This window comes from Rhododendron vialii, chromosome 5a (assembly GCF_030253575.1).
Source record: "Rhododendron vialii isolate Sample 1 chromosome 5a, ASM3025357v1".
Taxonomy (NCBI): Eukaryota; Viridiplantae; Streptophyta; class Magnoliopsida; order Ericales; family Ericaceae; genus Rhododendron; species Rhododendron vialii.
The window spans coordinates 30363311-30380844 of NC_080561.1; the positions used below are offsets into that span (position 1 = coordinate 30363311).

The following is a 17534-nucleotide window of genomic DNA, read 5'->3' on the forward strand; positions in this document are numbered from 1 at the left end:
TCAAACAAAAATAGTGTTCTCACTGAATTGAATTTGCTTTTACAAAGCCCATACAAGTGTCTGAAAGCAGTCTTGTCTATAATATTAAAACCGAAAAAAAACACAAAGGAATAAATGATACTAAAGTCAGCGATTGGACAACGATGGACCTGCCAAACTGTACAGAGATGAAAGTGGTGCGTGCGAGGTTTCAGCCCTAGCCTCTGGATATTTTTGAACACGGTCATAGTAGGATAGAGCACTGGAAGCATAGGTCGGGTGTAACCTCCGCACATCTTTAACTTCACGGTCATAGTAGGATAGAGCACTGGAAGCATACGTCGGGTGTAACATCCGCACGTCTTTGACTTCCATCCTTCCCAAGTGATTGCTCTCAGTAACGTAAGATTCTCCCATCCGTGATTGGTCACTCTGAGTCAGATAACTGTCTCTAGCTTGCAAATGATCAGTAACAGAATGGTGTGTCTCTCCCCTTCCACTGAGAGAATAAGATCCTGAAGGGACTTCCTCTCTCCTTAAAGGCAGCTGATACAGGTCCATAGCCGAACCACCCTTGCTGTAAGCATAATATGGATCCTTAGAGTAAGAATCCAAAGTAGATGCTATAGTCGGGGTCACAAGGGGTGTTGAAGACTGCGGTTCCCGTCCAGGAATAAGACTGTAGGTTTCAAATGCTTTTTCAGTCACTACATGTGGATCATGACTGGGGTGCATCACAAGGTGCTCTCTTACGTGATCCCTCGAGTAAGGTTCCAATGTAGGCGTAATATGACTTCTAGGTGGACTGACATTTTGTATTTCTCTTCGAAGACCATAAGTTCGATATTCCTTTTCACTAGGATAAGTACCATGAGAAAAATTCTCCCTCTCTATTGGAGGAACCTCTTTGTATGTTAAATGCTGATTACTGACATTAGAGAGCACAGGGTACCCCCGAGTTTCAACGTAACTACGAGGATCAACAGCTAAACGTTCACTGTGTAGTTGGGCCCGGGATTCTCTCACTCCCTCATTAATTTCCCTATCCTGAATTGTTACGGTTGGTGGAGGTTGCTCTCTAACATAGCCCCTAGAGTAGGGGTCCAAAGCAGGTCCACTTTTGTATGGACTGAAGTTTTGTCTTTCTGTGCGAAGAAGACCAAAAGCACGATATTCCTTCTCACTTGGATAATAATCTAGAGAAACAACATCTCTCCCTGTCGGAGGAACTTCTTTGTATGTTAAATGCTGATGATCATATTCATTAGACGGCAAATGGTACCTCCTACCTTCACCATAGGTAGGAGGATCTCTTACCAAAGATTCCATGTGCAAAGGGGCCCAGGACTCTCTCGCTCCTCTCTTAACTTCTCTATCCTGAATTGTTACCATCACTGGTGGAGGGTGGATGATAGATGGTGCATGTGAAGGCAATTCAGCAGGCCTGAAAAGTTCTGTAAGCTTCTTAACCTGCCCCACACACAAAAAAAAGAAGAAGAAAGATATGAAAAATTCAAAATTCCATGAGGCACCAATATGCCTGACTGATTGTTGTCCGGATATATGGGAGGATACGTATGGGACATGCCACTTGGTGTATTCAATTAATTAATTATTAACTTCAAGCCGGGACGCCAGGGACACGCATGTCTCGGATTAGACACACTTGGAGACACGGCAGAGGTCAATTTCTACTCACAAAAGCTATTTCGGAGTCTATTATAACGTTTAACATAAAACCTAAAAATCGCAAGTAAAAAAATTTCAACATTATAAAACCCTGATTTAATAAATCATGATGTATAGAAAGTAAAATGCAATTATAAAAACAGTTTTGGTTGTTTCTTTTACAACATTTCTTTCAATACAAACGAGCTATTTATGAAAACTATGTCTATAGTATCCATGTCGCCCACTGTGTCCATGCCCCATTTTGTTAGGACCGCCATGTCCCATTATCGTGTCAGTGTTCATGTCCTTGTTCATGCTTCTTAGATTATGATCAAACTGCAAATAAACTGGATGCAAGTGTTTCTCACCTGTTGAACACTAAGTTCCAGTTTAAACCTGTGTGTTCCAGTATAGTTTTCCTTGATTGCCCTTTTGAAGACACTTTCAGGGAGGGGATAACAATCTTGGTCAACGCTGAAGCGCACCTGAAAACTGAAGAATCAGCACCCATTTCCGACTAGATTGCCAAACTATGTACTCAGTATATTAAAAAGGATCGGCCATGGTGGAATTAGACCTGAACAGGATAATCTCCTTCAAAAGCTGCTGACTCAAGTTTGATGCCACCAGAAGACGATGCCTTGTAGATCCCATACATAACCCTGAGATCAAGGTCATAGAGAAAGAGCTTGAGGCCTGGTTTGACACCCAACACCACTTCTTTCTTGCCCATTTGCACACCCATGACACGGTAACGGAAACAATCTGGTTTTGTCCTTTCATTGCACATGAAGATCAAACCACCCAGCTTCTCTTTCCTGTTTTCAATATGACCATGTCTTTCTTTGCGAAATTGACTCTCTTCATTCTTCTTTGACCGACTGAACTTTTCTTTGTTCTTTTCATTATGTTGCTTCTTTTGCAACAGAGCATGCTTTTCTCTGATCCTGATAGAATCTTTTCTCTTTTCACTGCGCTCCCCATTTACAGCATTCTTTTGCTTCATTCCCCTTACTTTTAAGGTCCTAGCATCCTCCTTTTCTGTATTGCTACTTGCGTTTTTGCTCTCCAAGTTATTTTTTTTCTTCTTGTTTTTTTCCTCTTGAAGCTGAAGGGCCCCTTTCAATTTATTGATATCTACAATACCATCATTCTGAGCACTCTTGGATATTTTATGTTTGGGCTTCAATGCTTTCGGAGTTTCTGAGGAGCCTTCAGCAGTCTTCCCAGTTCCCTTCTTAGTTATGTGTGCCATCATTTATGCAATGCAGAAGCTTCGCACAAGAAATGTCTCCTGCAAGCAACATAAAATTTCACGACTAAAATGTGCCTTGTTTTACTCCAAATCCACCCAACCATAAGAAGATGTAGGATTTGGACATCAAGCAGAAGCATAAATTGTACTAAGAAGACCTTAGAGTGAAATTAGTGAAGTGCTTGTCCATATGCTGCTACTTTTGTCATTTCCCAATTAACAGATATTCAAAGGTCATGGTGATGGCACCATTAATGACTAACTCGTACGCAGAGGAAAGTGGACAAACTTGAGAGCCACTTCAATGTGTCGTCTCTCTGTTAGACTGCTTACCTCTCTTACCTGACAAACCTACTGGTTCCATTCGTCGGCATTCTTCTGCACTAATCTCTCTGCCTCTCTTGTGACATTACGTTCTTACCTTTACTCTATGGGTTCCTACAAAAAACTAAAAAGGGTTACGATAAGGAGGCGATTAATCTCAGTTCCTCAACTACTCGAGAAGCTACACTGAACCAAATTCAAGGGTTTTAAAACGAGATATTGAATTGCTCTATATCCTGATTATATTTGTTCGTACTCTGTGTCATGCAAAAACCATCGAAAGAGGTTACTGGACTTCTTGACTACGTACCATAAAGGAATTGCTCACATTCCTTAGAAAGGGATTTGAAAAAAAAAAATGCCATCTTCTCATGCAACAACCTTCGAGAGAGGTTAATGCACTTCAGGTTTCGCATAGATGGGCCATTAATTTTCAAGGATAAGGTCATATGAGTCCCATTTTCAAATCATCGTTAGCCCTCTTCCTCCTTTCAAAGGAATAACACATATGCATGCATTTCACAAACTTTGCACTTCCAAACGACTTGTACTTACAATCCAAAAATCACATCTCGGTCCCACTTTTCACACTGGTAGAGTGGACCCATGAATGATATGCTCACATACTTAAAAGGGACTAAAGAAAATGCCATCTTCTAAGAATCGTGTTGAAGAACCAACATCTGATAATATGGGAGTTGAGAAAGCAGTTGTACGCCAAAAACCTATCTTGTACAGATTAGGGACTTCTATACGATAAAGAATTGTCAGTATGCATCCTAATTTCGGATTTTTTGCAGGTACACCATGTCATGCAACACCCTCCTAAAGCAGTTACTGGAATTGTCACCAGTGGCCCCATCGATTATTGGCCTGTACATTCCTTGAGAAGAGACTTATAGAACATTTGCCAATTGCCACTTTCTTATACACGGAAATACAAACTTGATTGAATTTCAAAGAATCATAACGAAGAACCAAGATGAGAAAGATGAGAAAGGCTATAACCCATCCTTAAAGGCCCTTTTGGTCCGTTCAATTGTGGAGAGAGTGCATCAAAGTTGTAAACCACAACTACTTTTCTTTCAGACAAACGCCCACGAATAATAAAGGCCAATCATGTCAAAAACCGTAAAAATACACTTTCACCACATGGGTTCAAATCAAATTGCTCTTCACTCGAAGTGACTAATGGAGTTTGCTTTTGCGACATACTCTAGATGCTTACTGGGGAATACTATAAACCAATCAAAAGCAAATCTTTATGATTCTGCAAAGTGTTCACAATAGGGCCGGCCCTGGGCTGAAGCTTAGAAAGCCATTACCGCTTCAGGGCCCCCCAGAAAAATGCTAAAAAAATAAGGGCTCCTATATGCACTCTGAGTTGACCTTGGGGTTGGGGTTTGGCTCAATGGTGTGTAGCGCTCCTTTATAGCTGTAGCCTGAGGTTTAGGGTTTGACTCCTACGGACAGGAGGTTGGCCCTCATAATAATCTTACAAACACTAACATGCGATGTTAACATCCCATATCTGGCACAAAAAAAATGCTTTCTGAGTTGAATTTTGAATGGATAAATCCTGGTGCGTGGATCGAACGTCCCCTTACTGTATTTTAAAGAATCTCAATTACACCCAAACAAAATAGATAAGCGACCAGAGAGAGAGAGAGAGAGAGGAGAGGCACCTGTTCGATTGAAGATAGCGGGCTGGTTCTGATACTGATCGAATGGGAATTTACGGGTACAAACAAAACAGATGTATATATATCTCGCAACAATTTACATAGAAAACCCTAGAACTAGAACTTTATTCAAGTCCCAAATTACTACTCTCCGTACCTTCCCTTCACTTTAGGAAAAATGACGGCTCAAGACGTGTTTTAATAATTAATACGCGCTAAGGACAAGTGAAGAATATTTGTTAATATTAAAAATGTCATTAATAGGTATTAATTATCAAAACACGTCTGTGACCGTCATTTTTCCTCACTTTAAATCTGTGGTTTGGAAGTGCATTTCACCTTCTTCTTTTTTTGTTGTAACCAGAGATATAACCCATTGTTTATTGGGGCAGGTCCTGTCCAGTTTACTATCAACCAGTTTGGTCCATTTGTAGACCCTTCTCTGGCCCAAAAAAATGATCAGAGTCGTTCACTTTTTAGAGCTTGTTGAGAACATTAACCATGCCAAAAATCACGTTGAACAGATATCGTTTTATATGATATCAAAATGCATTTATCTTCAGATAATTGTGTCAAATGGGTTGCAATCCAGTGTTACGTAATTTTTTTCTGACAAACTTAATGCACTTAGAAATCATATCAAACGATATCCGATCAACGTGATTTTTGGTATGATTAATATTCTTGACAAGTTCTAAAAAGTGAACGGTTTCGATATTGTTGTTGATCCCGGAATCCATAGTGAACTGGACAGGACCCTTGCCCTTTTTTAATAGCGGGGGGGGGTCTCAGTTGAAGTTGGAGCAATGCTTCGTATGGAATAGTCCAAAGAAGTTGATAGCACTTGAGAGGTTTCGAACTTGAAATCTTGAAAGGGAGCATACCCCTACACATAAACCTTGTATGTGCATTTCGCTGATAGCAGGCTGATACCATAAACCAATAATTATCTGTCCAAACATCTAATGTAATGAGCAAAAAGTGATTTGGGGTGAGTTTTTCTTATTGACTAAATGGACTATGTTTTGCACAGATTTCTATGCAAATCATTCTACTCACATACATCAAGAAAAATACAGTTTAGTGGTGGCAACTTGATTGTGGCCAATTAGTTTGAAAACAAAAAATTTACTGAGAACTCACCCTTATGAGTATCAAAAAAAATTAACCATCTTTCTGATATAAAAAGAAATAAAAAATAGTTCTCACTTAATTAGAATCCAAAAATGACTTTGTTTTACCACTAGAGATAGTCGTTTTGGTAAGAAATGATACTAAATTTCATTAATAGTCAGCTATATTACTCATTGAAAGAACCGTTTTAGCCAAGAAAAGAGGAATTTATTCCTTTTAATTCCAAAAAAGAGAGAGAGAGAGAGAGAGAGAGAGAGAATTAAGAACTTATTGTTATTTACCTTAACATAGAAAATGGTGAATTTGTTCATCTAGGTCACTTTTGGCTGATTTCGGTACACGTTTGGAGGAATAGTTGCTGGTTGGGATGTTGGTAAAATGAACATTGAAATAGGAAGGAGTTTATAGTCATTTCTCATACGGTAAGGGTGTCTCTCATTAAGAAAAATTTTAAGAAGTGTCAGTAAAACTTAACTTCTCTGACGGAGACCAAGAAAAAAACAACGAACTCGACAATAACCATGTCCAACCATTTGAACATGTTCAATATTTCTAAAGTTTGATTACAAAACCATATTAAAATCAAACTATGTTTGTGCACTGAACCAAACATCATAATATTGTCGTGTACTTAAAATATACTGTATGAAATTAAACTCAACCAATTTTTCTAAACTAGGCATCACAAAAAGCAAATTGTAAATGGCCTACTGCAGAGAGGTTAGGTTTAGTGAGGCAAGAGGTTTCAGCCATAATAAGGACATTCAGTAAAAGGGGAGTTGTAGATATAGGTAACATGATCCTTGGGCCATTTTGAAGCAATGCAAAACCTTTTACAACTCTTTGAAATCCGTCTCTCTCACCGACGCACATTCGCAAGAGCTTATACATACAAAAACACATATTTCTGAAGCTCCGCGAATTTTGAAAACTCTGCAACAGCAGCCTGGTTTATAGAAGAAAACATTACAACAGAACTCGTCCGAAGGAATAAATTTCTGAACAATTTGGACAATCAAAAGTTTTAGCAAGTACATGTTTGTTAACTGGGAAGAAGGAACTAGTACACATCTTTGGTATGAACATATCCTTCAATATACAGAGTCTTTGCCCCCCTTCTGCCAATGCCTTCATCAGGCCTTTATCCGGATCACGCATGAACCTGTTCACCTCAATTTAAGCACATCAGTTAAAAAGCACACACATGTGCACGCACCTCCATACACACACGCACACACACAGAGAGATCATCACCGGCAAAGCAAAAAGAAAGGGTAACATCCATTTTTCCATAACTATGTGAAGTTATAAAATTGCCAAAAATAGATGAAGCTTCCATCTAATCATCCATTGCAGGCAGAAACAAAAGCCTGTTTCAAGATCAAAAGGCTTGTAAAGCGAAGAGGTGGAGAAGTACTACTATGTTTACCATCTATTCTACCGTCTAACATTGTAGACCACATTAGCAGGTAAAAAGGCAACTGCCAACGTCCAAGATCTTCACCAAGCGAAAGTCTTTTCTTATGATAAAATTCTACAATCTAGTAAAAGCAAGGTTCCTCTCTTTGGCATTTTCCTTTCTTTCGGTTGGCCTCGCGTAGTGGGACTGGACTACGCCCAGTCTGGATTTCCAACGGCGTTTTCACCAGACGGTCTTTGCCAGTAGTGCCATCCTCCCCGCTGGCTGTATGGGCGAGTTGTCCCTCGCTGCTGCGTTTTGTTAGTCAGCGAATGGCATAAAAGGAAGTGCCAAGAAATGCGTTAGCATAGTATTTAACAGCTAATGTCTCTGCAAATTCCTTAATAGGTAATCTGTTGTGAACTTTTATCAATTGTGTGCGTTCCTTTTCGTGTAGTCCTAGGTAGTTCCTATTTTTCTCTCCGGTATTCTTGTTCTAAAACAAAGTTCTATGCGTCTGAGATCAAGAAGAGAAGAAGAATCTCCAGTAAGATAACAGTCCAGTAATTTCTTTCGCTCTTTGTTTTAAGTAAAGATCCACGTGTCTGAGGCTCAAGCAAGAAGGAGGAGGAGATCTACGCATCCGCTTTTCCATTTTCCTTCCTTCTATTCGCGAAGAACAAGAGAAAAGGAGAACAGAAGGGGAACAAGAGAAAGAGAAATAGGGAAGAGGATTAACTTCCACTGGTCTCAGTAGTCAAGTCGGCCATTCATTCAGTAAAGACTTCCGCTTATGGGCAAATTCTTGAAAAAACCGAAACCAAAAAAGGCGGAATAGTTATTCCCTTATCATTACAAGTTTGGTTCTCTAAAAAATGATAGAATACAATTGGAATCTTCAGGTGAAGGGCCATTCGACTGTGAAGCCAAGGAATGACCATCCCCTTAAGTGTGTGCCGAAATAAAAGGTGTTAAAACTGTAGAAAGGAATGCAGGGAAACAAAAGAAGAAGAAAAAAAGGGGAACATTTGAAGATAAAAATGCTGCCCATGTGTTTTCACTTGGCTTTAATGTCAGTGTTTCACTTGTCCCATAAGGCCTTAACAAAAGGAGTGGAAAACAAGACCCCTGTTACAATTTCCCATTCAACGATGCTATTCATTTGTTTGGCAGCAGGCCATGCATATCTTCTAGATATAGATGATGAAAATGTAGGTTAACCTAAACAAGTAGCAGAGCAGAGTTGAACAAGTTACAAAGCTTTGAAAAATCTGTTTGAAACAAACTCAAAACGAACCTGTGACCCAAATAAATAGCCAACTAAAGAAGAACGGCAAGGCCTTCCTTTTTAGGGGGGACCACTTTCTTGTTTCCAGGAAAGGCATTGTGGGAAATGTTGACGAGGGCCTTGAAGCTGTGTGGCTCGTGCATAGAGATCTCTGACAGTACTTTCCTGTTAAGTTGGATATTCTCCTTTGTCAAGCCATGCATAAAGTTGCCATATTTAACCTGGTGTAGAAAAAGGAAAACAAGTGTGTAAGTCAGCATTCCACTCCTCATGGTATCTCAAATTGTATAAGTCAGGACAGGATGTAGCTTTCTAGAGTTATCCAGAGAAGATGAGGCATCTATGAAGTTACTTCCATCTACGTTATCACAAAATCGAGTGAGGGAAGAGTCAAGACAGTGGGACACAGCAAATTGTTCATATTTCCTTATATAGCTCTGCAGGGTTAAAGGTGTTTAACAGGTGTCACCTAGCATTTCTTCAACAAAATTTGAGCATTAGGATAGTTTGGGGAATGAAGGGCTGAGATCCCTATTGCCCTTTGCACCATCCAAACAATATAGAGCCCAGATCCACCTCGCTAAATGTTTCATAACAGAACCAGATTCCGGAAGCACCCCTTTGTCAAAGACAACATGGAAGTTCAATGCTGAGTGCATGACCAAGTGACATAATAACTCCATGATGGAGTGCTGAACCCACGGCCTAATATTTTCTAAGATGATATCCGAGTGATTACTGATTAGAGAAGAACGATGACACGTGATCATACTTCTTTCAACAACTATGAAGTAATCAAGATTATAAAGCAGTAGACTCAAATACTCTTCTCCCTACATCCTACTCAAATATCAAAAAAAAAAAAAACAGCAAATGAAACAAACCAAGCAAAGTTTTATGTCACAATCAACTAGGTTGGGTGCATGAATCCTTATCAGCATCGTCTCTGTCAAGGGATAGACGTTCATATAAATAAGAATTCTATCGGTCGTACTATATTCAAAACATTCTCGAGTATTCTGGTCCCCCAGCATTTTCATTAACAATAACCATACTGCATGTCACTACCATTATATTCTGATTTCTCATCAGTAAAAGTACATGAAGAATTCTATTCCCTTCATCATAAGCCAAGTTCTCCGGTGAGAAGACCAAGCCAACAAGAAAAGCTTCTTGCAATTTCTCGAAATGGCAGATGGAAGTAGTAACACAAGTAGGTTGTCAAATTGCGAATCAAAATGGCATTTTTCTGAATCTTGAATAAAATCAAATCGTAAATCATGATATATTCAAGGAAAATGATTTTGGCACTCCACTTTTTTATGATGTCACTCCAAATTTTGTCTTTAAGTGTGCCTTGCGATGTATAATTTTTACACTAAAAGACAAGTTTTGAAGTGCCATCATAAAAAAAGCGGAGTGCCAAAATCATTTGCCTTATTCAATCATATGACGAAAATAAAAACATATGCATCTAGATATTAAAGATTTATTACAAAAATGAAGCATAGCCTTAATACAATATAAAGTACTATGTTTTTTACAATGATTATTTAGCCTAGTAGATAAGAAACTTGCTTATGTGGCAACATATGTCAGCTGGTCTCAGGCTTTGAGCCTTGCCACGGCCTGTAATTTAGAGGATACAAGAATTAAAGAGATCGATTTGTCAAAGTTTGCGTTCAATAATACTATAGTATTATTCCCATCTACTTGCATAACTACAGTCCAACAAATTGAATAACAACATTTTAAAGACATTGAGTCCATCTATTGATTCATATGATAATAAGCTATGGAAAATTTCATCAAACTAATACTCCCTCTATCCCACAAAGATAGGGCACAAAGAAAAGTAGAAAAGACGCGGATAAAAAAATAAACCACTTCGTGCAACAAAAATTTAAAAATTTCTTGACACCAAATTAAGAATTAATTGGTGTTGACAATTGTTACAGTTGGATGAATCTGATTGTGAATGGAACCTCAAATCAAACCGTGAATCGTACGATTTTGACAATTAGACAACACACTGCTAACTAATTTGGGGGTCACTACACAGACGAAAAAATAATCCAACTAGTTAATCATGGAGACAAAGTTGGCTTATCATCACCAATGTTGTCCAGAGGCTAGAAATCCATACAATAAGTAGACTCTAGGGGTGAAAAAAAGTAGAATTTGGGGAATGAATAAAAATTGGGACTTAAAATTTCTTTTCTTCTGTTTCAGCACATGATGTTCACTATAGCAAAGTGCATAAGTAATCAAATTCCACTGTAAACTCCCTAGTACCTAACGAAGAAACCAACAAAACAACATCAAAATATTTTATACCCAACGAAACAGAAAAAGAGAGGGAGTAACCAACTCTAATCAGACTCTTGGTCACATAATCTTCATTAGGACCCTTCGCCTGAACTCTCAATCCTTGCTCTCGCGGATTTTAGTAGTTTTGAATTCTTTCATAATGACGCTTTCACGCTTGCACATTCCCGCTCACGCACACGCAATATGTGACTTAAATTAGACCTGATATACACGCACTCCGATATGCTTTGTTGTATCCATATGCTTAATGCTAAACCCGAAATGATTTGCAAAAAGATTATTTCTACTACTTAGCTTAGCTGTTCGGTTAGAGACTATTAGACTAATAAATTTTGGGAGTGAATCCATTTTCTCAAAAGATTTGCAGCAGCAGCAGCAAAAACCCTTAGGATAACCAACAATCAAGGTACGATATGTATATACACACATGAATAAATAAATATTTAGAGAGAGAGAGAGAGTAGTACGCCATGTAAGCGGGTGCCAGCGTTGATGCGCTCGATCCAGAGGGAGCGCATGTCCCGCTTCTTGTTGCGGCGGTCTCTGTAAGAGTACTGAAGGGCCTTCTCTACTCTCTCTCTTGCTATCCTTATGCAGTTCTTCGCCCTCCCTCTGAATCCCTTCGCTAGCTTCAGTATCTCCTTCTTGTTCATCTTCTCTCTGTGTGCGCGCGCGCGTAAAACCTGTGTAAGAATAGTTACCAATCAAAACACTATACCTAAAACATTGTAGGTTTCGGATTTGGAAATTATTGAATCAAAATATCCCACAAAAAACTAAAAAGTGTTATGATAAGGGAGCGATTAATCTCAGTTCCTCAACCACTCGAGCAGCTACACTGAACCAAATTCAAGGGTTTCAAAACAAGATATGGAATTGCTCTTTATCCTGATTATATTTGTTCATACTCTGCGTCATGCCAAGACCATCGAAAGAGGATACTGGACTTCTCAACTACATACCATAAAGGATTTGCTCACATTCCTTAGAAAGGGAATTGGAAAAAAAAAATGACATCTTCTCATGCAACAACCTTCGAGAGAGGTTAATGCACTTTAGGTTTCGCATAGATGGGCCATTAACTTTCAAGGATAAGGTCATATGAGTCCCACTTTCAAATGTCCAAGAGCCCTGCATATCATCGTTAGCAGTCTTCCTCCTTTCAAAGAAATAACACATACGGACGCACTTCACAAGCTCTGCACTTCCAAACGAGTTGCACTTACAATCCAAAAATCACATCTCGGTCCCACTTTTCAAACTGGTGGAGTGGACCCACGAATGATATGCTCACATACTTAAAAGGGACTTAATAAAATGCCATCTTCTCGTATATGGCAATTGTCACCTTGACTGAGCTTCTAAGAATCATGTTGAAGAACCAACGTATCATAATATGGGAGTAGAGAAAGCAGTTGTAAGCCAAAAACATATCTTGTACAGATTAGAGACTCCTATACGATAAAGGGTTATGCATCCTAATTTTGCGTTTTTTGCAGGTACACCATGTCATGCAACACCCACCTAAAGCAGTTACTGGAATTGTCACCAGTGGCCCCATCAATTATTGGCGTGTACATTCCTTGATAAGAGACTTATACAACATTTGCCAATTGCCACTTTCTCATACATGGTAATACAAACTTGATTGAATTTCAAAGAATCATAATGAAGAATCAAGATATGAAAGATGAGAAAGGCTATAAGCCAAACTCTTATTTGGTCTATATTCAAGATATATAAAATATATGAAAGTAGGATTAGGAGCACCTTGGTCTGTCCATCTAGTACATGATTACTCCTTCGTAATTTTTTTATCCGTCAAAAACTACCAGATTTTTCTTATTTGTAGCTTTTCTTCTGTTTCTTTGAGATCCATTCCAAATGAGAGTGAGAGTCTTTATAGATGGGAACAGGAACAAGGTTCAGGAGCAAGACGTGAGACCCGGGTAGGAGGATCGTGCAATTAAGGGTGCTTCTATTGCCTTTAACAACAGTCCCCAAAGACAAATTTATTTCAACATTGATTAAGTTGTAAGGTTTGAATTTTCTAATCTTGTACTAATTCCTTTCTCAGCTACCAAAGTTATGATTACATACTGAACTGGCAATCATATGTTTCGCTTCTCTTTCCGACCTTTCGGAATTATAGTGCATGAAACTTATAACTACCTCTTATAAGGTTACAAATTTTCAATTACAACCCTTCTAATACTTGCACGCTGAAGTCATAACATAGCTAGGTCAATTGCGAGAGAAGACATTATTTTGCATGAGCTGATACCAGTATGCCACCCTTTGAAGTATTACAGTTAATACAAGGAAAAAGGAGTGGCCACCTAAAGGGACAAACACTTCTATGAGAGTTGCATCTTGTTTTGTATCAGACAGTTACCCAAGCGTGTCTTAAAATTTCTATATCCTTTAGAACCTGACCCTGTTCAGACATTTAAGATTTAAGAACCAGACATTATTAGCACACTTTGAAACGCACACTTCCATTACTTGGAAAACATGAAATCCCAGTTTTATGCTGCATTCTCCATTATCCCCAACAAAATATTCAAACCAGCATATAAATACATACGAAGAAGTTATTTTTAACATGTCTCCAATGTGTCGTATCCTCCATATTTTCAAAATTGAAGTGTCAGCGTCTCTGTTTTGTGTCACGTGTCAACTCCATTAAACTGGAAATTTCTTCCATTTCTTGCTAAACCCTACCCAATGCCCCGCTAGGGACGGGATCCTCTCAAGTTAGGCCCAAACTTAGAACCACATGGAGACTCTGGACAAATATAGCCTCCAGTAAAACCCAAGGGGTTGTCCTAGTGGTCAAGGCTTGAGCCTTATGGGTTTGCTCCCTCCTACGGTCTCAAGTTCGAAAACTCTTGGGTGCTATCAAGTATCAACTCCTCTGTGGCTAGTCTGTACAAAGCTTTGCTCTGGCTTTAATTGGACCCCCACAAGTGAGCAGTGGAATTGGTTCCCCAGAACTAATCGAGATGCGCGAAAGCAGTCCCAAACACCTAAGTTATCAAAAAAACAATATTGCCTCCTCCAGTAATGAGTAGCTCAAATTAGTCCCAAATTTACCGGGGGCCAATCCTTTAACCCATCCTTGGAGCCCTTTTGGTCAGTTCAATTATGGAGAAAGTGCATCAAACTTGTAAATCACAACTACTTTTCTTTCAGACAAATGCCCACGAATAATAAAGGCCAATCATGTCAAAAACCCTAAAAATACACTTTCACCACATGGGTTCAAATCAAATTGCTCCTTCACTCGAAGTGACTAAGACCCCGTTCTGCTAAGGTTCTTATTTTTTTAAGTATTTTTTTTTTTTTTTGGCTTTACGAGCCATGTCATTCTCTCACAATAAATAACCTTGAATTCAAAAAATAAGTACCCTAATGGTGTTTGCTTTTGTGACATCCTCTATTTGCTTACTGGGGAATACTATAAACCAGTGTTCTAAATGGCACTTGCCGCTTGCGGGCGGTGACCCGCCGCCAAGCGCTGTTTCCTTTCGTAACATCCAAGTTTTTTTTCACTCGGTAGACTTGTTATTTAAATGGGGTTCCAACTTCCAAGTGACACTGTGAGTCTGTGAGAAACGAGAGCATACTGAGAGAGACGAGGGAGAAGAGGCAGACGCGAGAGAGAGACGAGAGAGATCATAGAAGAGAGAGAGAGAGAGAGAGAGAGAGAGAGAGAGACATACCGGCGACGACGATCGAACACCAGTTCCCGCCTGGTGTGAACTGGGTTTGGTAGGGGACTTCAATCTGCTGTGAACTTGGAAGACGATGAAGTGGGTTTGTGGACTAATGTGTAATTGTAGTGTTTATATATATATGCTTTTGTAAAATTACATATTAAGCTCTTGTATTCCAATTCCTTCAATTTAGTCCCGCCAATCCCGCCAAGGCGCCCGCCAACATCCCAAACCGCCAATTCAAACGCCCAGGGGTATAGGCCTGCCGCCATTTAGAACACTGCTATAAACCAATCAAAAGCAAATCTTTACGATTCTACAAAGTGTTCACAACAAGGCTAGCACTGGGCTGAAGCTTTGAAAGCTAAAAAATAAAAGCATCCACAGTCAAATAACAAAAACTATAAGTTGCTAAAGTTAGCAGTGTTTTCTAAAAATAGTGTTCACAGTGCTATAATCAAACTTAACAACATCTTAGCAACTTATCAAATCTTGGCTCTTAGAGCATCCATAATGTAATAATCAAAACTAAAAGGTTGCTAAAGTTAGCAATGTTTACTCAAAAAAGTGCTCACATTGTAATAACCAAACTTAGCAACCTCTTAGCAACTCATTATATTTTGACCTTTGAATAACCAAACTTAACAACTTTTACCAATAACCAAATTCAAAACTAAAAAATTAAAAAACACCTCACATTGTCTCATCGAGACGAATAATTTGGTGTGGTCAGGTGCGTGATTAGAACTCGTTTGCAATTGGACATAAATGCATTGCGTATTGTGGGGTTTTTTTTATAGGGATACAAAAATAACCAATGTGGAGATTAAGTTTGTTAGGTTTGATTATAAACTAAATGGATAATCAAATGCTGACGTGGCACATTTTGGTTATCGATTTTGGTTATTCCCATTGCGGATGCTCTTAAATAATCAAAATTAGCAATCTTTTGCCAATAACCAAAACACACATTCACACACTCTCTCTCTCTCTCTCTCTCTCTCTCTCTCTCTCTCTCAACAATGTTGTGTGTGCATTTCACTGATGCGCCAAAACCGATAATTATATGTCCAAACACTTGTAATGAGTGAAAAGTGATTTGGGGTAAGTTTTTCTTATTGACTAAATGGACCAAATGGACTAAAGCCTAGATTTTTCATGGATTTCAATGCAAGTCATTTTCTTATATACATCAACAAAAATACAATTTATTTTGAAAACAAAAAAATTACTGAAAACTCACCCTTATGAATATCAAAAAATTCACCATTTTCTGATATAAAAAAGAAATAAAAAATAATTCTCTCTTACTATTTAGAATCCAAAAATGACTGTTTTACCAATAGATATAGTTGTTTTGGTCAGAAATGATACTAAATTTTATTAGTATTCTGTCATTGAAAGAACTGTTTTTAGCCTGAAAAAATAATTTATTATTTTGAATTCCAAAAACTTTATATACACGCAGGGTAGGCTCTAATGTTTGGATCGCCCAAGCCAGACCCCAAGGTTGATTGCCTATTTACTATTAAGTCATAAAAAAATGACATACAGGTAAAAATAAAAATAAAATCAAGATTACATTGTATTTTTAGCTTGAATTATCAACCAAAATATAACTCCGGCTATAGTGATTTATGATTAGCACAATCCGATTTAAAGAAAACAACTCCTTCTTACAGTTTTTTTTTGAAGCAAATTCTTCAATTAAGTTATCGAACTTTAACTTATTCAATAATTCATTTACAATTGAGATCATAGTCAATCCACTTAATTTCTCTTGTGACATACTAGTCAAGTAAGTTTTTATCATCTTCAACTAAGAAAAACTCATCTCCATCAAAGCAACTGTTCCAGTATAGTCAACAAAATTCGATAAGCAGTTACTCACACCATTTTGAAACCACTCTCTTCCCAATAAAACCCTATAAAATCAAGAATGTTGATCGATTTTGTCACTTCCCTCAACAAAAATGCACAAGCCTTTAGCTTCCGCCATGATAACATCCTCCAATCAACTTGATTTTGGCATGATATATGTTCTCAACGTGTTTTAAAAGTGAGCGGTTTGGATCATTGACGCGGCCCTGGAAGGTACCCAAAACAGACCAAAACTGGACCGTGCAGTCCATTTGTAGAACTGGAGAGGATCCAATCCCATCGAGGAAAAAAACAGGAGGGTGTGAGTACAATTTCCTCCAAATGTCTCAATATCACACCAAACCCATTATTCATCTAAAATCCAAAACTACCCTTACTTTCTCAGGACACACCCTCCTTCCTACATATTCTAGCCAACACTAACGACCAGTCCACTCCAATACACCATAATCTGCCTAATATTTATTTTTTAACATAAGAGGGCCTAGGCCCTAAGAAACAAAAACACTTGACGCAGTAGCTCAATAAATTCCAAGATCACCGCGGTCATTGCACAAATCCTTCAACACAATTGATGAAGTTTGATCAAACATTTACTCTCCTCGGTTGATTGAAGACCCAACCTTGCCATTATTATAATAACAAACCCAACATTCCACATTCCATTGCCCGCACCCACCCAGCCCCCAACCCCAAAAAAAATAAAAATAAAAATTTGCTCCTCCTTCCTCCAATACTCGAAAGGGAACAGATCAGGCCTAGCCTAGCACTTAAGTAACAGCCCCGCGATCATCGTACAAAGCCTCCAACATGATTGATAGAGTTTGATCAAACACTTACTCTCCTCGGTTGACTGAAGACCCAACCTTGC

The 17534-nt window shown here is 38.6% G+C and overlaps 2 protein-coding genes across 7 annotated transcripts; both read right to left on the minus strand.

Moving 5' to 3' along the window:
• On the minus strand, positions 1-5089 carry LOC131327413 (uncharacterized). 4 transcript variants are annotated; one of them, XM_058360557.1, is made up of 5 exons: positions 4915-5076; positions 3248-3343; positions 2228-2944; positions 2019-2135; positions 1-1449 (listed from the first exon to the last, which is right to left on the minus strand). In XM_058360557.1, the coding sequence occupies exons 3-5, from the start codon at positions 2906-2908 to the stop codon at positions 127-129; spliced, it is 2121 nt and encodes a 706-aa protein (XP_058216540.1). In that variant the 5' UTR covers positions 2909-2944; positions 3248-3343; positions 4915-5076; the 3' UTR covers positions 1-126. The 4 variants fall into 4 exon arrangements, with proteins under 4 accessions (XP_058216540.1, XP_058216541.1, XP_058216539.1 ...); XM_058360558.1 differs by having other exon boundaries at positions 3239-3343; XM_058360556.1 differs by lacking the exon at positions 3248-3343 and having other exon boundaries at positions 4915-5089.
• Positions 5090-6808: 1719 nt separating this feature from the next.
• Positions 6809-14898, minus strand: LOC131327414 (uncharacterized). 3 transcript variants are annotated; one of them, XM_058360559.1, is made up of 4 exons: positions 14789-14883; positions 11531-11746; positions 8742-8953; positions 6809-7207 (listed from the first exon to the last, which is right to left on the minus strand). In XM_058360559.1, the coding sequence occupies exons 2-3, from the start codon at positions 11714-11716 to the stop codon at positions 8765-8767; spliced, it is 375 nt and encodes a 124-aa protein (XP_058216542.1). In that variant the 5' UTR covers positions 11717-11746; positions 14789-14883; the 3' UTR covers positions 6809-7207; positions 8742-8764. The 3 variants fall into 3 exon arrangements, with proteins under 3 accessions (XP_058216542.1, XP_058216544.1, XP_058216543.1); XM_058360561.1 differs by lacking the exon at positions 6809-7207 and adding an exon at positions 7581-7755 and having other exon boundaries at positions 14789-14884; XM_058360560.1 differs by lacking the exon at positions 6809-7207 and having other exon boundaries at positions 8454-8953; positions 11531-11723; positions 14789-14898.
• Positions 14899-17534: the final 2636 nt, after the last annotated feature.

What these genes read in the sequence shown, in the direction of transcription:
- LOC131327413 (XM_058360556.1), bottom strand. Translation starts at nt 2,908, where the DNA reads ATGATGGCACACATAACTAAGAAGGGAACTGGGAAGACTGCTGAAGGC. An exon ending in AAGGAGATTATCCTGTTCAG is followed by an intron (nt 2,136 to 2,227) that starts GTCTAATTCCAC and finishes TTCAGTTTTCAG; the next exon opens with GTGCGCTTCAGCGTTGACCA. An exon ending in TGGAACTTAGTGTTCAACAG is followed by an intron (nt 1,450 to 2,018) that starts GTGAGAAACACT and finishes TGTGTGGGGCAG; the next exon opens with GTTAAGAAGCTTACAGAACT.
- LOC131327414 (XM_058360559.1), bottom strand. Translation starts at nt 11,716, where the DNA reads ATGAACAAGAAGGAGATACTGAAGCTAGCGAAGGGATTCAGAGGGAGG. An exon ending in CTGGCACCCGCTTACATGGC is followed by an intron (nt 8,954 to 11,530) that starts GTACTACTCTCT and finishes TTTCTACACCAG; the next exon opens with GTTAAATATGGCAACTTTAT.